Source organism: Carcharhinus amblyrhynchos, chromosome 5 (assembly GCF_965287045.1).
Source record: "Carcharhinus amblyrhynchos chromosome 5, sCarAmb.v2.hapA, whole genome shotgun sequence".
Taxonomy (NCBI): Eukaryota; Metazoa; Chordata; class Chondrichthyes; order Carcharhiniformes; family Carcharhinidae; genus Carcharhinus; species Carcharhinus amblyrhynchos.
This window is the reverse complement of record NC_137328.1, coordinates 79,097,105-79,120,790: the sequence shown is the minus strand read 5'-3', so window position 1 is coordinate 79,120,790 and position 23,686 is coordinate 79,097,105. Positions and strand designations below refer to the sequence as shown.

Below are 23,686 nucleotides of genomic sequence, written 5' to 3'. Positions count from 1 at the left end.
CCTGCTAAAATATTTTCCATCAAGTTTAACAAACTCAGCATACAGCAAAGGATTTTGCCAGGGTTTTCCAAGTTGTGAGATGCAGATGATGACTGGAAGAACTGTATGAGCCTTGGGAAACCTTTCTGCTCAGATCCACAGCACCAGTAGAGGAAGTAAGACAAGTTTAAAGGAGAAATTGTTCAATGAGAAAACAAGTTTAACTAGACAGAGGTAAGTGGTGATGGGTGGGACTGTTTGGGCTTCTGTTCAAGAAAGAATTGGAAAGCCCTCCAAGCATCCTGATGAGAGATGGAGGTGTACTGTGATTGGACTCCAGAATAAAGAAGGGACGATTGAGGCTGGGAAACTGGAAAAGATTGAAGCGATGTAAGGCATCAGAAGAATCAAGAATGTAGGTGGGAAGAGACTGGACAAGGGAAGAAAAAAGCACCAAGATAGCAATTAGAGTCACAGAATCGTGAAAACAGGCCCTGCAGTGAACTTTCTTCTAGATAACTAAAGCACAACTGCTTCAAATAATGCTGTGCTGATCTTAAAGATTTATTAAGTCATGCATCTAATGCATTAAAGAATAAAAACTGATTACAAATTCAACTTTGAACAGTTGGAAGTTTTCTGCAAAATAATGATTTAATAAGAAATGTATGTGTATGGGGCAAAAAGGGAAATAGAGACACAAGAACAATGTCACTTTGATTTAGCAAAGGTTAATTGGATTAATTCCAGCCTTTGAGACTTTGTTATCTGATGCAGATTATTCCTTTTTCATTTATATAATCTGTTTGAAGCGATCAAAACTGATTACATATAGTGCCATAATGCCAACAGACAGTGAGAAGATTTATGGAGTACTCCTCTCGGATAAATGACTTAGTATTCAATGGATATAGAAGTGGACACAGAGTGGAAAGCAAAAGAAGTTAGTGAGGGAAAACCAGAAATCTGGTCAGATTTAATTTCAAAAACTTTTGATGGTAGAAAAAGCCAAGTTTTTGAGAATTCCAAAGAGCAGAGCTGTAATGGTTAAGAGGTTGACCAATTGAATTAGAAAGTAACCAAAGCTCAACTTTCATAATTATTTTGCATATTGGAACAATCAATGCACAGATTTATTAATGTGCTACATAGTGCATTTGTTTCATTTCCAAGGCTAATATAGTATTGTGCCTTGCTGAGCAATAACAGATATGTGCTGCAGAAGGGTGCAATGAGTTCTTGACTGCAATTCCTCATGTTACTTCTCAATTTCAGCTATGCTGTTGGAGAGGCATTACTTGCAGCATGTGAAATCTTTTCTATAATTGCATTTATAGATCTTAAAAACATTATTAGCAATGCTCTCCTGCAGAAAAAAAACAAAGCAAAAAATATTTTCTATTCAGTATTTTTGGTCAAAGATTACTGATAAAACAATTTATTTTAATTTACTGACTTATTTCCTATAATGGATTGCATTGTAATCATTAATTTTTCAATGTGGTTATTATTATGCATTCACTTTGTTGAGTAGTCTGATCATCAAAGTCGAGCTGTCCATTTCTAATCTTTATTTTCAGAATGAGGTGAAGGTTATTTACAGATTTCTCCAATCCCAATTTGATAAATGATGCATTTTAAAATTCTTTTAAGAATAATTGTGCCTCTCAAAATAATTGTTGCTATCTTCTTGCTCTCCTGCCTGCCTTTATCGGCCTATTAACCTTTCTCGCATCCACTGAATTGGTTTTCTCACTACCTCTGCTTTATTTTCTGTTTCCTTGCAATGTTTATACAGGTAATTTTTATGCACTAATTTCCAAGCTCCTGGGAGAACGCGAAGATGTGGTTCATGTGCATAAGTACAACCCTACACACAAGGCAGAATCAGAACTAGTTGCTGCAATTGCTAATGTGGTGCAAAAAAAGGACCTGACTTCTGGTCCAAAGGAGTTCTTGGAACTTGATGAAAGGTCTGACCCTGTCCTAGTAAGAGACAGAGTTCACAAATTCCACAGGATAGAATCCACAGTAAGGCCTCTTGGCAATAGATTGTCGAGTCTGCAGTCTCAGCTTGGGGTGAACAGCAGAGAAACTGACTACAATGGAGGTGGGTCAGACTCTGTGTGAAACTGTGTCATCGTAATCCTGGATTTACTCTATCAAAATCTGAAGGGATTTACAAGTTTATTTACAAAAATAAAAGTTATCATTTATGATATGCACTGCTGCACAACCAAAAATTAATAACTAACTTGAGACAAGTAGGTAGTTTTGCAGTTAAAAGTTTTTTTAGTAGTGACTTGCTAACTTCTGGAAATATTTAACTATTGCTCCAAATTGTATTGTCTATAATAGTGATTTAACAGTGCTGAAAGATTTATATGCACAAAGCTGTACGAATGAAATAGGAAACCATTTAGGGTCGTCTAAATTGATAATACAGTCATTGAATTTGCATAAATATGTAGACTGCACAGCTATTGGTATATTGACTTATTCCCTTCAGGTTTCTTTGGAAACTAGCTAAATTGTGTCAGAGCTTGATGTGTTGTGGCTTCTGCCGTATTGATCATGTTCAGCATTGTTTGCTAATAAGCTGCTGGCTGTTGTAGCATGTAAAATATTCTATGTGTACCAATGAAGCACTATCCCACAGAATGCAGTTTTCTTGCATGTCATTGTTGAATGTCTTGCAGTTTTGATACTTATGATACAATACAATCAAATTTATATTGTATAAATGTCAGTTCTGTCTAAATATTGTATATATTTTGATCAAGGTGCTTTTTAAAATATCTACCCTTTGCAAACCTCTGCTAAGCTGTTATTTTGAGCAGCAATGTGGGGTGGACAATGCTTAATCCACAGCTTTTTTTGTAAACAAAATGGTCAAAGCAGCTGCATGCCAAAATCATATGGTGGTATGAAAACTAGATGTACACATGTTTTTTGGGGGGGCACCTTGGCTTAAAAGATTGTTCTCCATCCCCACTGAGCCGCCTGGTGGAAATAGCGAGTGGAAGTGGGCTGTTGCTTCAAGTATTGGGTGAGCAGCCCCTTTGAAGTGTGGTAGCCCCTTGGTGTGCTACAGTCCAGAGCAGTCCATGTCACCTCTAGCTCAGTGATATAATTACTAAGGCTAAAGGCTAAAAACATAATAACTTCTCACAAGCTCAACCAAAAAAAGTGGAATGAGGGTGAGCTAAGGCAGCTAAAATTATCTTTAAGAAAACATTGAATGGAAATTTCAACAACTCTTCACTTACTGTTCTATCTTAATTCAGACATTTTTGCAAATTGTACAGGTACTGTTCATGCACTATGATGATGTAGTTCAATGTTCAGGTCTGTTATTAAATGGCTGAATAAATAGTTCCACATCAGAATTTTGGTGCATTGCTACTATAATTTGGTTTGCAGTTATGCTGCTCTATAAATCAGCAATAGTCACTAAATCTTGCAATTTGATTGAGCCCTGCTGGCATCTTAATGGGGCATTTCACAAGCATACCAAAACAAATCAAAAATCTTGAAGGCAGCCAACCACAGGATATGACACTAAAATCTGCGGTAATTCCATCTAAAAATTACAGCCAGGGTTTCTCCCACAATTACTGAAAGTCAAAGATTACCAATTTGACTCGAGTCTAAGACTATTTTCAAGATCCTCCTGGTGGGAGAATTGGCTGGGCATTGCTTGGTGTTACATTGGCCAGATCTGATCTTCCGCAGAAATTCCCTTGCCATTTTCAGTCTCTGGCCATTGGGCTTGGAGTGCTTATTTGTGCCCCTTAAAAACAGATGATGGGGAAGTGCAAACATATTTCTGGGTTTTTTTGGCATTTTCTTTCCCTGCATATCTCACACCCCCCCCCCACCCCCGCCAAACCAAACTCCAGACTTGATGACATCCATGATGTACCTTGTACCCGAGACCAGAGTATTAAAGTTACTTACCCATTCCCTGACACTAGATGCTTTGGAATAGTGCCAGAGAGCATGGATGAGCGTACCTTGGCACCCATGTTGGAATGTTGGCTCTGTTTTGTATTTGTATTTTGTTTTCTGGATTATTCCATTACTGCTTTTTATGATGCCATGTAGTTGGAGAATAATGTGGCAATGATTCCTAAATCAGTAGGTTGAATGAGATGTACCATATTGATAATGGTACATCTCATAAAATTTTTTTTGATCTCCAGATCATTGCATCACTTCTAGGCCATGTGAAAGGCCCAACTAATCCCCTTCCACCCAACCTGATGATTACCCCTCACCCAACCAGGCTACTCACCCACCCCACCCAACCTGACCACACTCCGCCTGACCCAACTACCCATTCACTAACAGTCATTCACTAACATTGAGACTTGAGCTTTAAACTGAGCCTATGGAAGCTGGGTGCTATAAAAAGGAGACATGTCCTATCATTCCCAGGCTTTATGGGCAGCACAGTTGTCACAAACAGCATGATGGCACTACTGTCTCACAGTGCCAAGGACCCAAGTTTGATTCAGGCTCGGGTGACTGCGTGGAATTTGCACATTTTGCCTGTGCCTGCGTGGGTTTCCTCTGCATGCTCAGTTTCCTTACACAGTCCAAAAATGTTTGAGTTACATGGATTAGCCGTGCTAATTTGCCCCTTAGTCTCCCAAGATATGTAGGCTAGGGGTTTAGTTATGGTAAATAAGTGCAGAGGATGTGCTTGGGTAAAATGCTCTTTCAGAGAGTCGATGCAGGCTTGAAAGGCCGAATGGCTGCCTGCACTGTAGGGATTCTATTGATCGGGATTCCATGAATACTCTGCCCCAAAGGAGTTCCCCACTGGTGCTGCACTGCACATTTCTATGAAAGCTGTGCTTGGAAGCCCCTGGAAGAAATGCACATCAACATTGAGTTGAAGGAATTTACAAGCGATGTGGCAATCGGACAAGCATTGCCACTGCTCAGAATCCATTTAAGGGAATAATTGAGGGTGAGCACCTGTAATAGCTTCATCTTCCATTTAGTGAAGAACTGCATTTGTTAACCGCTTCAGTTATTGATTAAAAGTTTGGGTACTTATAATTGTAGAAATCAACTCGTGTCTCTTTTCCAGCAATATTCGCACCATTATTTGTGTGGTTCCATCACAGAAACCAGAACCAAAACCAAAAAAAAAATTTGGCAAATAACATCTGTAACTGTTCCTGGTCGTGTAGCCCCTACTCGTACATCTTATGAGGCAAAAGGAATGGAGGCGTTTAAATCATCATTGGAGAAAAAGTACTGAAAATACTAATGGGTCTTAAGGCTGACAGGTCCTATGGATCTGATGGCCTCCATCCTAGAGTCTTAAAAGTGGCTGTGGAGATAGTGGATGCATTGGTTGTAATGTTCCCGAGATTATGGACTGTAACTATAACACCTCTATTCAAGGAAAAATGCAGGAAACTATAGGCCAGTTAGCCTAATGTCAGTCATTGGAAAGATGCTAGAATCCATTATTAAAGAGATACTAAGGCATTTAGAAAATCTAATACATTCAGGCAGAGTAAACAGAATTTTGTGAAAAGGAAATCATGTTTGACAAATATTAGTTTTTTGAGGATGCAACAAATAGGTTGGATAAAAGGGCACCAGTAAATGTTATGTTTGGATTTATCAAAGCCATTTGATAAGGTGCCACAGGTTTTAGTTCTGGGGCTTTAACTATCAGAAATCTGTATTTATGACTTGGATGAAGGGGCTTACTGTATTTTAGCCAAATTTGCTGATGAAAGGGAGACAGGAAAGCAAATTGTGAAGTGGGTCCATTGAGCCTACAAAGGGATATAGAAAGGGTAAGTGACCAGGCAAAAAAACTTACAGATGGAGTGTAATGGGGGGGCGGGAAGTACAGAAATCTTGCTACAACTGTATAAGGCACTGATGAGAGCACACCTGGAGCACCGTGCAGAATTTTGGTCAGCTTATTTAGATTGGAAGCATTTCAGAGAAGATTCACTCGGCTAATCACTGCATGAGATGCAAGTAACAGTCATGTCTCGGAAGTACCAGGCAACAAATATCTCCCAAAAGAGATGTTGGGTCATTTAGTCATGAATCCCCCATTATCAATCACTTGGGGGTTACCATTGACCAGAATCTCAATTAGACCAACTGTATAAATACTATGGCTACAAGAGCAAGTCAGAGGCTGGTAATTTTCTGGTGGGTAATTTACCTCCTGGTTCCCCAAAGCCTTGTGTTTACAAAGCACAATTCAAGAGTATGGTGGAATACTCTCTGCTTGTCTGGATAGGTGTAGCTCCAACAACACTCAAGAAACTTGATATTATCTGGAAAAGACAGTTCATATAAATGGCACCCAACCCACCACTTTCGACATTCACTCCTTACCCCACTGATGTAAACTGGCAGCAGTATGTACTATCTACAAGATGCACTTCAATAACTCACCAAAGCTCCTTTCCCAGTACTTTCCAAACTGGCAACCCCTGCTACTTTGAAGGACAAGGGTAACAGGTACATGGAACAACTTCATTTGCAGTTTCCCCTCCAAGCCACACACCACCCTGATTTGGAAATTTTTCATTGTTCCTTCACTGTTGCTGGATGAAAATTCTGAAACTCTTCCTAACAGGACTGAGAGTGTACCTACATCCCATGGACTGCAACACTTGATGAAGACAACTAACTACCACCTCAAGGACAATTGTGATGGGCAATAAATGCTATGACAGAATTTTTTTAAATGAGTTTGTAATATGAGGAAAGGTTGAACAGGTTAGGCCTGAAGTTTAGAAGATTGAGAAGTGATCTTATTGAAACATACAAGATTTTGAGGGGCCTTTATAGAGCAGATTGCTGAGAGAATGTTTCTTCTGGTGAGAGATACCAGAGCTTGAGGCATGGTTTCCAAATAAGGTGTTGAAGGTGTAAATTAGGAGGAATTTCTCATAGGGTTTAGTCTTTGGAATTCTTTTCCATAGAGAGCTGTGGAAGCTAAGTCGTTGAATAGACTATAGGTTAAGTGAGAGAGATTTTTGATAAGGGATTTCAGGGTTGTTGGTGTGGAGACAGGAAAGTGGAGTTAAGGTCATGATCAGATCAGCTGTGATCTTATTAAATGGAGAATCAGGCTCGGGGAGTTGAACTGCCTACTGCTTTTTTTTCTGTTTTGGAAATTCCAGAGCAACATAAACCTCTGTTTAAAAAACTACAAATTTCCACTCATCTTTGTAGAACTGTCTAGCTAAGATTAGCTTACCCAACACTGATCAGGCTGAACCCGAGATCTTACAGATTTATATGACTCCGACTACAACTGATCCACCATTACAGAATGGAAATAAATTTCAAATATTCCCTTTGTTATGTTAAAATGAAAGATGATTAAAATTCTTTATACAAAGCAGTATAATACTGGATATTGCTTTAGAGTTATTCCTTATAATAAACTGGATGCTTCAAAATCTTTCTGGCTAGTCACCTATATGATCCACTAAAAATACAGCATCCAACCTTTACACATTAGAACAGTTCAAGTGACTTGACTGGTACCATTATACTTCTGCAGTGGCACTGTAAAAGCTCCTCATGATGTTGAAGTGAGTCTGGTTTTGATAATATGTAATGCAATGCTTTATTGATCAGTTGGTCCTGCAGGAGTATGCTGGGTAACTTTATATTCAGTATGAATAATAGAGGACGGGTTAACATGTGAAGCCTTATCATTAACCTTTCAATTGAAATCATGTCATGGTTCAAATACAAAATGCTGCCAAAAGTACTATACATAACTGAGCAATTATCATGGGATATGCCCAGAGTACTTGGCCTAGACCCAACTTGTCCAAGTTGTTTTTTCAACAATAAGTATTTAACATGAAAACCTGAGGCAATGTACATTGTAAAAATGAGGCTGTGTGTTTTGCTGGATGCTCTCAAGCAGAAACACTAAAGAACTATCAAGACCAAAATAAATAATTAAATGAAGTTTTAAGCAAGTTTACAAAATGATTCACTGATCAGGTATCTTTTCTGTGCTTGGTAAGTCAAGTTTGCTCAGCTTCACATGGTAGAAAGCAGCCTTTTCAGCTCCTGCCATCACGTTTGTTTCTCTCCGTAAATCCTATGAGAAGGATATCTGATTAAATAGCAACTGATGATCCTCCCAGGGTAAGGGTGAGGGTTTATTTTAATTTAGCATTTATTTTGAGGTGAAAGTATCTGGTGAGGATCAGCCTGTACAGATTCTGTGCTGTTTGTGGAGTCATTTCTTTTGCACAATACCATTTAAATGAGAGTCCTGGGTGCCTGCCAACCCCAACATACTAAAAAAAAAGTCTGGCACCTCCTGTCCCTTCATAAAGGACAGCCTTTGTCACATATTGCAGTCTTCCTTGGTGTCAGGGTGTTGTGACATCCACCCCGGTAGTGCAGATAGCTGCCACAGTTATTAAAATTAAGGAACCTCCTCCGAACCCTGTATGCACAATCATTAGACTCAGTAATTCAGCCATTTAGTATTTTGTATGTTGAACTAATGCTGCTTAGTTTGAATTATTGAAGGAATTAACAAGAAAACAGATTATTTTGAGTACTACATTATAGGAATTATCAGTTGTTCCCAGTATTTTTTAAATATGTTTTTCGTGCATGATAATGGAATGCATGCAATTCACCTGTATGCCAAAAATAAATACAAATTTATTTATTGTATGCCAAAATAAAGGAACTGAGATTTATTGTTTTTTCCCTTCCCAACTTGTAGTCTCTCACTTGGAAGAAGCAGTTGACTGGCCTGGAGAGAAACTGAAGCTGGGCCAAGTTTCTGGAGTTGCACTGGATTCCAAAGATAACCTGGTCATTTTTCACAGAGGAAATCATGTGTGGGATGAGAAGTACGTAAGTTGACTGTGAACAGTTACTTTTTAAGGTTTTGGTGTGCAGACAATTCTCTTATCTACTTTGAGCAATCCAGTGCTTGAGACATGAATAAAAGTATATTCTACAGTGTTGCAATCTGTTGTTTTAATGGAATCTTACAGCATAAAGTGAGGCTTTCCAGCCCATTGCCCTTGTGTTGGCTCTTGGGTCTACCCAAATAGTGCCACTCCACCTGTTTTCCCATAGTCCTGCACATTTTGCCTTATCAAGTAAAATTTTTGTTTATTTCCTTTCTGGCAGTGCATTTCAGATCATAACTGTCTGAAGGAAAAAAATAATTACTTCATCTCCTCTCTGGTTCTTTTACCAGTTTCCTTGCATTCTTCCTACCAATGGATAACTAGTTTCTTCTTACCTACTCAAAATATCCCACATAATTTTGAACTCTCTTTTAACTTGCTCTACTGGAAGGAACACAATCCCAGCTTTGCTGTCAATTCTTTCCACGTTACTGATGTTGTCGTTATGTTGGGTAGGGTTATTGGTTACAACTTGGACAACAAGGTTTTTAATATATTCATCATTTGTGGGAGAACCACAATCAATTTCTTTATACATGCATTCATGATCTGACTGGTCATAAGTCTGGTCCTTGTTTACCACCTTGGGTTTCACAAAATATTGATTCAGAATCTAACTTGATAGACCCTCACCAGGCGTAATTTCTCTCGGCCATGATTGAATGTTAATCTAATGTGACAAAGGGGCGAGAAGCAAACCTGAACTCCTTTATGGTCCCACTGTCTGTCCATCAGCAGAGATGTTATAATTTTTGAAATCAGCCGGGGCATGTTTTCTTCAAGGCCTCACTTTGTGAAGTCAACTTTTAAAGTGACATGTAGCAAACTCTCTTCAGGGTTAAATCAGAAGTATAATTTATACATGCAATCATCCCCAGGTTTGAATGTAACTTTATGCCAGAGTCCAGTCAGGGTTCTTTCACAGAGTTACAGTTCAAGCAGATTGAGCTAGTTGAAGTAGGAGTTGCAGAATTTCTTTAAAGTTGATGATGAGGCAGCAAGATGAGGTTGGTATATAGAGACTTGGTTTGCTTGGCAGGCAATGGCAAAAATCTTATAGGGAAATGGGCTTCGAGGAGGCTTTGACTTGATATAGGCTGACGTTGCCATAGGCTGCAAATTTATGAAATGTGATGCTGCCCCTGAGTGAGTCAGTTGCAGGCTAGCTACCAATTTTTACGCCTCGGGTCATAATCCATTGTTCACCTTAGGGTATGGTTAGTGTCTGTTAGCTCATTTGCAGGTGTAACAAGTTTTGATGGCTCTCTGTTTGATATAGGACCAGGCCAGATCACCAACTGGTCCCTGGTTTTGTTGAGTGTAAGGGATTCTGTTGATGTGAGGTGTGAGATTTTACAAGGATAAGGATTGAGATTTTTTTCCTGCAACTGATCCTGGAAATTTCCAGGAACAGCAGTCAATTTGTGAATCATGTGACTTCTGGTAGCCATTGTTCGGCTTTTTTAAATAAGCAAAAAAGTAAGGTTTGATAGTTTGTGATCTCTTTCATGTCTTAAGGATGTGATGAGTTGAAATGATGAAGGTCTTTTTATGCTTGGTTTATTCTTGGTCTTTTTAAGCTAGCACAATATTTACTGAGTTTGCTGCGGTAAGGAAAATATCCTTTCCTTGGAACGCACTTTACAATGAGCTATGTTTGATAGTGAGATTGTACAAGCAAGAGCAAGATGAGACATTTCATCACTTCCTGTGATGATGTATACCGTTATGATAAGCATATCATATGATTAAAATGAACCCTTTATACTGCAGTTCTCCCAATTTTTTGATTCTCCACCACCTCCGCCCCTAACCACCTCCGCCAAGTTTCTGACTTCAGTTTTTTTTGGTAGAGATAACCACTGAGGCAGTTGCACTGGACTACTTAAATAGGTCCTCTGCTCCTTTGGGGAGGAGTGGGAATTTGAATCTTCTGAGTGATTTCTCAGATTTTGTTGAGCAGAAGGAGAATTAGTAGATGAATCAGGTTTACCATTCTGTTAGTCGCCAGGGTGGTAGGTGAACGTAGTATCTTTGGTTTGTTCAATATGATAGGTGATTGCTTGGACTGTATAGATTTACTCTGTATAGATTTATTAAATGACATAGCGACAAGGCCGTGTCTTCTGTCTCATTGTATCATTATCTGCTTAAACAAGGGAAGGTCATGGATATGGTCTCAGTTCAACTATTTGTCAATAATGAGTTTGGCCTCAGATCCAAACTTCCTTTCCTGGTCGGAGATCTGGCAGGTTGCGTGCTTTGTTCGTCCTGGTTTCACGTCCAGCTGGACCAATACTCATCCTGTTTCTCCTTCACCTTGTCAGATTATCAGCTTCTACATAAATACTTTAGAAATTACAATATAGTATTGTGTGTGTATGGGAGACTAGGGAGTTAAGTTCTAAGTTTCCTTCCCTTTAGTAGTTCACATGGTGCCAAACCATTTGGTGTGGAGTTGAACTGTAGCTCAGAATTGCAAGGCGGATGTCATCGCTCTTCAGCAATGGTTTTACTGAACACGTTCCTCTTCAGCTTCACCATAGGCTTGAGAATAACTTAGTGACCTGATACTATGGCCAAACCAATACTATATTGTGATCTCTAAAATATTCATTGACAAACTGGTCCATTGTCCAAATTTACAAGCTCCAGGATTCCATTTGTTGCAAAAATATCCTTCAATGACGTAATGACTGCTTCAGAAATTTATGCTTGATGTTGCTTGACAAGTATCTACTGTCTACTATAATCAAGAACATTTTACCTCTGTTCAAGGAGGTCCATCCTGAGACATTCCCATTGTTATGATGAAAAGAAAGATGACATCAGCTGTTCTTCTGTTTCCTGATGATGAATACACTTTGGTATCTTCCCTTCCAGTAACTATCCAAGACCTGGCCATCAAACACTTGCACTAGCTCAATATTTGATGGTACCCAAATGTCCTTGATGCAATCATTGCAGTATATCGAATCTTTGAATCCTTGGAATAACCAATTGCTTGTCATAGATGAATAAATCATCAGCTACACTGGAAGAGTCCTTTCTGTTCACACTACTGTCTAGAGTGGCATTGTGTGGTATGTATGCTGGCCATCCTTAAACACAGTACCCTTTGACTTGAGTTCACTCTTCAGTTTTCTGTGCACCTCTGATTTTGTTCAATCGCTGATTTGTTGCAGATAGAGTTTTGATAGTTGTTGATGCAAAGGTTTTGATCCCTTGAACAGAAGCTGCAACTCTTTGTTCAGGACTTGAGATGCAGAATGAATCTACTGTGGTCTGCTGTTTTTTCTGAAATGTATCCTGTCATTGCATCAAATCTCATCTTCCTCAGTCTGAATTGTACTCGTGGAGACATTTTTACTAACTCCATGGAATTTGAGTGTCACTAAGGGTTAACAAAGAACAAAGAACAACACAGCACGGGTTGTTTGTGGTCTGTCTCTATCTTGAATTGAAGATGAAGAACATTGTTTGCAGACTTTTCAGAAGTCAGATATGTTTGCAGACTTTTCAGAAGTCAGATAGCAGTTAATGCTTCCTTCTCAATCACTACGTATCTGTTCAGTCTCTTGTCAGTTCATCTGATGCATAGTAAACTGGTCTATGCTTTCTATCCGTCTCTATCTTAAAGAGTACAACTTCCAATCCTGTAGAAGATACATCTGCAGCAATGATTGTGGGTAGCTCTGGGTCACAACAAGCTAAAACATCAAGCGATATCAGCATCTCTTGGATTTTCTCAAAGGACCTCTGCTGTGCACACTCCCAACAACATGTATTGCCTTGACACAGCAGCTGATATGGTTGCTTGTTGATGACAGCTGTTGGGTAACAACCTCCCAACTTTGTTTACAGTACACAGCAATTTCTGCAGCTCAGATACATTGAGGGGCTAGAAATTCCTCGATTGCTCTTGTCTTCCATGAATCAACTCTGGCATGTACCCAAGGAAATCAAGACAACTGCAAGAAACACATTTGTTGAGCATAAGTCCTGTTTTTGTGGGCATTGCAGCACTCCTCATATATTTTAGTGTTATGTTCTGTCTGGGTAGGATTAATGGATCAGGAAATCATCCGTGTGACATACAACATCATCCTGTTCTTCTCAGATTGTTGATTTTGTCCTCTGGAAGACTTCTGCTACTGAGGTGATGCTGAATGATATGGATAAATGTGTGCTTCATCAACACTGACCAGAGGCTTTGAATCATAATCTCCTGTGAATCATCTATTCATCAAATAATCCAAAGCAAAGACCAGTAAAAACAATCAGGCTACACTGGTGCCATCAGATTTTAATATCACCATACTTCAGGAAATGTCTATCTGAGTGACTAAGAATAAAGGGCCTTTAAAATCTTATTTACAAGTTGACAACATGTTCAAGGTTACCACCTGCAGTACTTGCATGTTGGTAAATGCTACTTTAAAGTCATGTACAATTTCATGTTTCAAAGCCATTGTAAAACCTCTAATAAAGTAGATTCAGCACAGTTAGCAATTACTATTGTGCTGCCGTCTTAATGTGCTAATTAATAACACAAAAGCAAGTTGATAGTAAGGATTTGTAACCATAAACACAAGTAAATGAAGTTAGAGAGGGTGCAATTTTTATTTAAATGAGGGGGCAGGAACAGGAGCAATTATTTGTTTAAACTTGTTCCCCCTTTTGGCCAGCAGGTATCCCTGACTTGAAACTGACAGGCTCAATGTGTAAAAGAGCTTTCTGGACAACCATGGGAGGCAGTCCAGTAGAGATTGATAAATAGCCAGGATAGACGAACTATCTTCTTGTCAGTTTATCGAGCCAATTTTGAAATTTCTTTTTAAGGCATGGGATCCACACAAGGTCACAACTGTGATATGTGCAAACACTTGGGGCAAGTCAGAATGGAAGGGTAGCAGCAAGAGGAAGGGTTCAGACAAGTCCATCATTCACATTAACAGAGTTAGAACTATCTGTCATATTACTTCATTCATGACAAGTGTGTCTTGGTATGTTGGACATGGACAGATCGCCCCGTTTGCAGCTTTATGGGAGCAAGGTTTGGAAAGACATTTCAAAAAGAAGGAAGGATTTTGTAGGAAATTGCATAACCTGCTCTGAAATAGGATGAACTAATGATAAGGAGTAGGATGGATGAATGAGGAATAGCATCTGCAGCAGCAGAAGTGGACTCTTGGGCCAACGACATGCAGGGGGCAGAATGAGGGACAGGCAGGCAATAAAGGCAAAACCCTCTGCAGAGGATCTGTCGCCAATGGACATTCAGTGCATTAAAAGTATTCGGGAGATAGTTACTACATTAGGTAAGGTTAAGCAGGAATGCTACATTTTACTAACAGTAATAATTTACTCATGTTTTCCTCCACGTAGTTCTTTTGACCAGAAACATATATATCAGCCCCAAGGTATTGGACCAATTCGGTACAACACCATCCTCACTTTGGATCCAGTCACTGTGAAAGTGCTTAATGCTGTGGGAGCAAATATGTAAGTACAAATGATTATGAACATAAACTATTCTTCCATTGTTTCACTTACAGACTTGGTCTCTATTAAAGCGTAGTTGTTACTCTGCAATATTTGTCAGTATAATCACCCAAGCCAATCATTCAAAACAAAATCCCAAATTTATAACTTTTTGCCTTTACAAGAATACTTCTTTTAAAACCTTAAATTGACTTGAGATTTTAATTAGTGTACATTTAATTAGTATATTTTTTATTAGTATACAGTTTATTATTTAGAATATTAAAATACATTTCTTGTAAATGGGCTGAAATATTAATATGAAGTAAAATCTATTGTCTAATGAATTATTTCCACATATCTTCTGAAATGCAGGAAATTAGTGCCAGTAACCAGTATCTCTTAACAAACGTTGTAAACTAGGATAATCTAGATTCTAGTGTATTTCAAGAATTGAAAACAAATGCGTGGCAACTGGATTTAAATTTAAAATCCACAGAAGATAGGTCAGTCACAGGGCAGTAATTGTTACAAAAGCAAGATACTGTGAATGCTGGAAATTTGAAACGAAACCAAAGAGTGCTGGAAAAAAGCTTTGCAGGTCTATCAACATCTCTGGAGTTATTGTTTTGTACCCAATGTGCCAGTTCTTTATTTGACATCGCTCCACTGACATACTCTTGGTGACAGTAATGTTTTCTGTGGTGCAGGAAGTGACAACTCACAAACAGAGTTTGTCTAAGCCCCCAAGAAGCTAAGGGGCAACACGGTGACACAGTGGTTAGCACTGCTGCCTCGCAGCACCAGGGACCCAGATTCAATTCTGGCCTTCGGTGACTGTCTATGTGGAATTTGCAAGTTCTCCCCCATCTGTGTGGGTTTTTTCTGGGTGCTCCAATTTCCTTCCACAGTCCAAAGATGCACAGGTTAGGTGGATTGGCCAAGATGTGTTGATTGGATGGATTAGCCATGGTAAATGTGTGGGGTTATGGGGATAGGGTTGGGGAGAGGCTCTTGATAAGATACTTTGTCAGAGAGTCAATACAGACTTGATGAGCCAAATGGCCTCCTTCTGCACTGTATGTAAACAACCTGAAGTTACAGAACTGCAGACATTTTCTCAAATCCAAGAACAATAGAGGCTGACGTTTAATTTTGTGAATATTTGGGCCTCTGAAGGATTTGCAATAATTTTGTGGATATTTTGAAGAGTAAGAGTTGCAAGGGTACCTATTACTTGTTTTCTCGGAGGCTGGTGATGTCTCCTCCCCATTCTCTTTTACCAATCCTGGGCTGCTGCATCAGACTTCCCATCATTTTTCATATGGGGAGGTCACAGTGACATAGATATCCAATATTTAGACAAACCTTGCCCTGGTCCTCGGAAAATTCACAATCCTGGTTGCAGCCATATATTTCAAACTGAATGCCTTTGGCTTAAAGAACTGCTGATGACTTGTTTTCCTTAACAGATGACTAGAAGCTCAGTTTATCATTGTCATCTGTTTTTCAAGATTTTGCTCATTTTAAATCCAACTCTTTCATGGGAATTTAAATATACTGTTCCAGACATAACAAAGCTTGAGAATCATGGGCATTAAAAAAACTAACTGGTCTGTCAAATCTGTCCTACACATGTGCTGCAACTTATACACATCAGGATCCCAATTCACCTGTCCCCATATACATGGAAACAAATAAATAAACACTAGGCCAACTTTGTAGAGCAGGAACTCTGGAAAATTCCTCTCCAATTTCTGAAGATGATGACAAAAATTACAAGACATGTTTGCCACTGTTGAGACGCTTTGAATATCTAATCTTTTATACACAGTGATATGCGCCACAGATTAAAACGCAATCCAGCTCCCTTTTGGATGGTTGCAGTGAATCTGCTTTCACAGTGCTAGTTGGCAGCTTCAAGTTTGCAGCTCTGAAAAGATGTAGCTTCTGACATCTAACTTAGCTCTTTGCTTTTGCAGCTTATACTCATGTCCCCTACCTAACTCAAATAGCCTATTTAAAAGGATTTAATCAAATTCTTTCAATCAACTCTCAGCAGGAAGCTAACTATAATGGATTTGTCAATATCTGTTCAGTCAGGAAAGTTACCTAAAATCTAGCCAGGCTAGTGGTTTTTAAGTTTTTTTATTCACTTGTTCACATGGAGTTATTCACATGGATGTTGTTGGCTGGCCAGCATTTATTGCCCATCCCTAATTGCCCTTGAACTGAGTAGCTTGCTTGGCCATTTCAGAGGGCAGTTGAGAGTCAACCACATTGCTGTGGCTCTGGAGTCACGTGCCCAGATCAGGTAAGGACAGCAGATTTCCTTCCCTAAAGTACAATAATGAATCAGATGGGTTTTTCCAAAAATTGACAATGGTTTCATGGTCATCAATAGATTCTTGATTCCAGGTTTTTTTTAATTGAATTCAAATTCCACCATCTGCCATGGTGAGATTCAAACCCAAGTCCCCAGAACATTTGCTGAGTCTCTGGATTAATAGTCTAATGATAATACCACTAGCCATTGTCTCTGTTCTGCATTTAAGTCACAATGGGTTTTGACAGTCTCAGCCAATGCCTACATTATAAAACGGATTACAATCTGGTACTATATTTTAGAATATAAAAGCAGGGAGGTCTTGCTACAACTGTACAGGGCACTGGTGAGGCCGCAGCTGGAGTATTGTGTGCAATTTTGGTCGCCGCACTTGCACAAGGATATTTTGGCCTTGGAGGGAGTGCAGAGGAGGTTCACTAGGCTGATACCGGAGATGAGAGGGCTGGACTATGGAGAGAGACTAAATAGACTGGGTCTGTACTCATTGGAGTTTAGAAGGATGAGTGGGGATCTTACAGGGACACATAAGATAATGAAAGGGATGGATAGGGTAGAGGTAGAGAGATTCTTTCTGCTTAGAAAGGATAGCAGGACTAGAGGGCACAGCCTCAAGATAAGGGAGGGAGGTGGGCAGTTTAGATCGGAATTGGGGAGGAACTTCTTCACTCAAAGGGTGGTGAATCTCTGGAATTCTCTGCCCGTTGAAGTGGTGGAGGCTACCTCACTAAATATATTGAAGTCACGGGTAGATAGGTTTTTGATAGACAAGGGAATTAAGGGTTATGGGGAGAGAGCGGGAAAGTGGAACTGATCCACTTCAGATCAGCCATGATCTTATTGAATGGTGGGGCACCCTTGAAGGGCTAGATGGCCTACTCCTGCTCCTAGTTCTTATGTTCTTATGTTACTAAGCAAGCATTCTTATGAAACAAGCTATATAGTTGGCCATGGTAAATCAGAATGTTTAGTTAACTAATACCCACCTTTTGGATTGAGGCAACATAGAAACGCTGCAGTACAGAAAGAGACCATTTGGCCCATTGAATCTACACGGACCGCAATCCCCTTATTTGCGAAAGGATATATTGGCCTTGGAGGGAATACAGAGAAGTTTCACCAGGTTGATACCAGAGATGAGGGGGTTAGCTTATGAGGAGAGATTGAGTAGATTGGGCCTGTACTTGTTGGAATTTAGAAGGCTGAGGGGTGATCTTATAGAGACATATAAGATAATGAAGGGGCTGGATAGCACATAGAAAAACTACAGCACAAACAGGCCCTTCAGCCCACAAGTTGCGCCGATCATATCCCTACCTACTAGGCTTACTTATAACCCTCAATCCTATTAAGTCCAATCCTATTAAGGGTAGAGGTAGAAAGATTCTTTCAATTTAGAAAGGAAACCAGAACTAGAGGGCACAGCCTCAAAATAAGGGGGGGCGGGGGGGGGGTGGGCTTGCAATTTAGAACAGAGTTGAAGAGGAACTTCTTCTCTGAGGGTGGTGAATCTCTGGAATTCTCTGCCCATTGAACTGGTGGAGGCTACCTCATTGAATATGTTTAAGTCACGGGTAGATTAGATTTCTGATCGATAAGGGAATTAAGAGTTATGGGGAGCAGGTGGGTAAGTGGAACTGATCCACTTCAGATCAGCTATGATCTATTGAATGGCGGGGCAGGCTGGAAGGGCTAGATGGCCAAAGGTTCCCTAACAGCCATTCTTCACAGTGAGGATCAGGACTATTTTGGCTCATTTTATGAAGGCAGCACAGTGGTTAGCACTGCTATCTCACAGCATCTGGCCTCGGGGTGACCATCTCTGTCACCCCTATTTCTGCTCCTATTTCTTATGTTCTTAACACGCAAACACAAGGAGAATGTGCAAACTCCACACAGAGAGTGACCCAAGCTGGGAATCGAACCCAGATCCCTAGAGCTGTGAAGCAACAGTGCTAACTACTGTGCTTCCATGCAGCCCGCGGTGGGGAAGATCACCCAGCAAGGGCATGGATGGATACGTGGGACTGGGATATTATAGCAATTATTGAAACATGGCTAAGTGGGGGACAGGACTGGCAGCTCAATGTTCCAGGGTACAGATGCTATAAGAAAGAAAGAACATGAGGTGAGAGAAGAGGGGGAGTTGCACTTCTGATTAAGGAAAACATCACGGCAGTACTGAGAAGGGATATATCCGAGGATTCGGCCACTGAGTTTATATGGATAGAACTGAGAAATAAGAAGGGGGAAATCAGTTTGATAACGTACTATAGGTCTCCAAATATTTAGTGGAAAATTGAGGAGCAAATATGTAAGGAGATTACAGATAGCTCCAAGAAAGTAGGGTGGTAATAGGGGATTTTAACTTTTCCAACATTGGACAGCCAATGTATTAGAGGATTGGATGGAGAGAAATTTGTTGAGTGTGTTCAGGAGGAATTTCTCATTCGGGGATGTGGATGCCTAACTAAAGAGGGGGCAAAACTTGACTTCCTCTTGGGAAATAAGGAAGGGCAGGTGACAGGAGTGTTAGTGAGGGATCACTTTGGGACCAGTGACCATAATTCCATTAGTTTTAAGATAGCTATGGAAAGTGATAGGCCTGGCCCAAAAGTTAAAATTCTAAATTGGGGCAAGGCCAATTTTGATGGTATCAGGCAGAAACTTTCAAAAGTTAATTGGGGGAGTCTGTGGGAAGGCAAAGGGACAACTGGTAAGCGGGAGGCTTTCAAAAGTGTGTTCAGGATACGCACGTTCCTCTTAGAGTGAAGAGCAAGGCTGGCAGAAGTAGGGAACCCTGGATGATTTGGGATATTGAGGCCCTGGTCAAGAAGAAGGAGGAGGCACATGACACGCACAGGCAGCTAGGTCAAGTGAATCCCTTGGAGTACAGAGGGTGCAGGAGTAGAGCTAAGAGAGAAATCAGGCTTTTGAAAAGGGGACACAAGATTGTTTTGGCAGATAAGGCAAAGAAGAATCCAAAGAATTTCTACAAATACATAAAGGGCAAAAGAGTAACAAGACAGAAAGTAGCGTCTCTCAAGGATCGACAAGGCGATCTATGTGCAGATCCACAAGACATGGGTGAGATCCTAAACGAATGTTTCTCATCAGTTTTTACAGTTGAGAAAAGCATGAGTGTTAGGGAACTTGGGGAAATAAATAGTGATGCCTTGAGGAGTGTACATATTACAGAGGAGGTGGTGCTGGAAGTCTTAAAGCGCATCAAAGTAGTTAAATCCCCGGGACCTGAAGAAGTGTATCCCAGGATATTGTGAGAGGCTAGGGAGGAAATTGTTGTTTCCCTAACAGAGATATTTGAATCATCAATAGTCACAGATGAGATGCCTGAAGATTGGAGGGTGACAAATATTGCGCCTTTGTTTAAAAAGAGCTTCCGGGGCAAGCCTGGGAACTACAGGGCCGTGAACCTCACATTTGTGATGGATAAGTTGTTGGAAGGTATTTTGAGAGACAGGACCTACAAACATTTAGAGACGCAAGGACTGATTAGGTACAGTTAGCATTTGTGAGTGGAAAATCATGCCTCTCAAATTGTTCGCTGGAGCGGGCGGAGTGAAGGTCGCATGGAGTAAAGGTAAGCGATTACCTTTGTAAAGATTTTCGCAGGTTTTGTAACGGTTTTTCTGATTTAAAAACTAGACAGGAAGTGGGCTGCAGGGCTTTGTGGGAAGGATTTTTTTTTACCACGCAAAGTTTAAAAGGAGGCCTGCTGTAGACAGCGGGCAGCAGAGTGAGAGGGAGGCAGAGTGAGCTGTAAGGGATTAGGATCAAAGGGCTTGGGAGAAAAGGGCCAGGTAAGTTTGCCACCTTAACTGTGTTCAGTAATTACTGAGAGACTGTGATGGAGGGGCATGTGATGTGCTGTTTCTGTATGATGTAGGAGCTGGTGGACCCCAAGGTCCTTCCAAGTGACCACGTCTGCAGTAAGTGCAGGTTGCTGGAAGGGCTCCAGCTCAAAGTAGATGAACTGAACTCTAAGCTTCAGACACTGAGGCTCATCAGGGAGAGGGAGTGTACCGTAGATAATGGGGTGCAAGAGACATCCACACCCCCTAGACTGGCTAACTCTAAGGGTCAGGAACAAAAGGGTGCTGCTGGGGGGAGGAAGGGTAAGAGGAAGGAGGGGGGAGTGGGGAGGAAGGAGGGGGGGACCCAAAGGCCTCAGCCTCTCAATCTGCACAACAGGTTTGAGGTTCTTGCTCCCAGTGTGGACAAGAACAAGGGCTGTAAGGCTGATGAGCAAACTGCCCACGGTACAGTGGTGCAGACAGAGGACAAAGAGGAAGAAGTAAAGGGGAATGTAGAGGTAATTGGGGATAGTGTGGTTAGGGGCATAGACACTGTCCTTTGTGACAGGGATAAGGAATACAGAAGGGTGTGTTGTCTGCCTGGTGCTCGGGTCCAGGATGTCTCATCTGGGCTGCAGAGGAACCTGCAGTGGGAGGGTGAGAATCCGGTCGTTGTGGTGCATGTGGGTGCCAACGACATAGGCAAAATGGGAACTAAGGATCTGTAGAGGGAGTATGAAAAGCTGGGAATGAAATTAAAAAGCAGAACCAACAAGGTGGTTATCTCTGGATTACTACCTGAACCGCGTGCAGATGGGCGCAGGGTAAATAGGATTAAAGAGATGAATGGGTGGCTCAGGGATTGGTGTGGGAGGAATGGGTTTGAATTTATGGGGCATTGGTACCAGTATTGGGGCAGGTGGGACCTGTTCAGATGGGATGGTCTTGGTCTGAACCGTGCTGCGACCAGAGTCCTGGCGAATCGTATAACTAGGACTGTAGATAGGGCTTTAAACTAATTGCGGGGGGAGGGTGCAGGGGTAGGAGAAATTACAATGTCTAAAGTAAAAGAGAGGGTACGGGCGTGGGAAAATGATGAGGATGTCCCAATAATAAAGGGAGTAGGGGGCATGAGAAAGGTTGGTAGCGTTCCTTCAAATAGGGTCCAGATAAAGGCTGGGATAAAGACACTTTATCTGAATGCACGAAGCATTCAGAACAAAGTGAATGAGCTGGTGGCGCAGATCAGCACAAATGGATATGATCTGGTGGCCATTACGGAAACGTGGTTGCAGGGTGACAGGGACTGGGAGCTGAATGTCCAGGGGTATCAAGTGTTTAGAAAGGATAGACGGGAGGAAAAAGGGGGTGGGGTAGCTCTGCTGATTAAGGATAATATCAGGGTGGTAGTAAGGGAAGATATAGGCTCCAAAAAGCAGAACGTGGAATCGTTGTGGGTGGAGATAAGGAACAGTAAGGGGAGGAAGACGCTGGTGGGTGTGGTCTATAGGCCCCCAAATAATAACTTGGAGGTGGGGCGGGCTATAAACAAGCAAATAAATGATGCGTGTGGAAATGGAACGGTGATAATTGTGGGGGATTCCAATCTACATATTGATTGGATGACCCATGTCGGACACGGTGGGCGTGAGGAAGAGTTCTTGGAATGCTGCCGGGATAGTTTCCTTCAACAGTGTGTGACGGAACCGACGAGGGAGCGAGCTATCTTACATCTGGTGTTATGTAACAAGGCAGGTAGAATTAGGGATCTTGTTGTGAGGGATCCTCTTGGGACGAGTGATCATTGCATGGTTAAGTTTTTGATGCAGACGGAGGATGAGAAAGTAGGGTCCCGGACCCGTGTCCTCTGTTTGAACAGAGGGGAGTACGATAGGATGAGAGAGGAATTGGCAAATGTAGATTGGGGGCGCAGATTGGTCGGTAGGACTGCTGAGGAACAGTGGAGGATCTTTAAGGAGATCTTTTTCGGTGCTCAGCAGAAATTTATCCCAATGGTAAAGAAGGAACGTAGGAGAAGGAATAATCAGCCGTGGTTATCGAAGGAAATAAAAGAGAGTATTAAATTAAAAGCTGATGCGTTTAGAGTGGCTAAAAGTAGTGGGCGAGTAGAAGACTGGGAGAAGTTTAAAAATCAACAAAGAATGACTAAGAAGCTAATAAAGAAAGGAAGGATAGACTATGAAGCTAAACTAGCACTAAATATAAAAAAGGACAGTAAGAGTTTTTATATAAAGAGGAGGAGGCTGGCTAGAGTGAATGTTGGACCCTTAGAGGAAGAGAGGGGGGATTTAGTGGTGGGGGATGAGAAAATGGCTGAGGCCTTAAATAAGTTTTTTGCCTCGGTCTTCACGGAGGAGGACGCGAATAGTTTGCCGGGTTTTAAAGATAGAAGGATTGTAGGAATTGAGGGCCTGAATGTGATTACTGTCACTAGAGAGGTACTGCTTGATCGACTAGCGGGACTGATGGTAGACAAGTTCCCAGGACCGGATGGAATGCATCCCAGGGTTCTGAAGGAAATGGCAGAGGTGATAGTAGATGCCTTAGTGATTATTTACCAAACTTCGCTGGATTCCGTGGAAGTGCCAGAAGATTGGAAAACGGTTAATGTTACACCGCTGTTTAAAAAAGGTAGCAGGCAAAAGGCAGGGAATTATAGGCCGGTTAGTTTAACGTCTGTTGTTGGAAAAATGCTTGAATCCGTCATCAAAGAAGAAATAGCGAGGCACCTTGAGAAGAATTGTTTGATAGAGCAGACACAGCACGGATTTGTTAAGGAGAAGTCTTGTCTGACAAATTTATTGGAATTCTATGAGGATGTGACTAGTGCGGTAGACAGAGGGGAACCGGTGGATGTGGTGTTTCTCGATTTTCAGAAGGCGTTAGATACGGTACCGCACAAAAGGTTGTTACAGAAGGTTAGGGGGCATGGAGTTGGGGGTAAGGTGTTAGCGCGGATAGAGGATTGGTTGTCTAATAGGCAGAGAGTTGGTATCAATGGGTTCTATTCTGATTGGCGGTTGGTGACTAGTGGAGTGCCGCAGGGATCGGAGCTGGGGCCTCAACTATTGACCATTTATATAGAT

The 23,686-nt window shown here is 41.1% G+C and overlaps 1 protein-coding gene across 4 annotated transcripts in view; it reads left to right on the top strand.

Annotated features, from left to right (window-relative positions):
• pam (peptidylglycine alpha-amidating monooxygenase) overlaps positions 1-23,686 on the top strand; it is a 262,485-nt gene that overhangs the window by 214,635 nt on the left and 24,164 nt on the right. For 3 of the 4 annotated variants that reach the window (XM_080189065.1, XM_080189066.1, XM_080189067.1), the window contains 3 exons: positions 1,778-2,089; positions 8,741-8,870; positions 14,325-14,441. In XM_080189065.1, coding sequence (XP_080045191.1) covers positions 1,778-2,089; positions 8,741-8,870; positions 14,325-14,441 — 559 coding nt within the window. The remainder of the gene's footprint in view (positions 1-1,777; positions 2,090-8,740; positions 8,871-14,324; positions 14,442-23,686) is intronic. The other variant, XM_080189068.1, reaches the window with a different exon arrangement.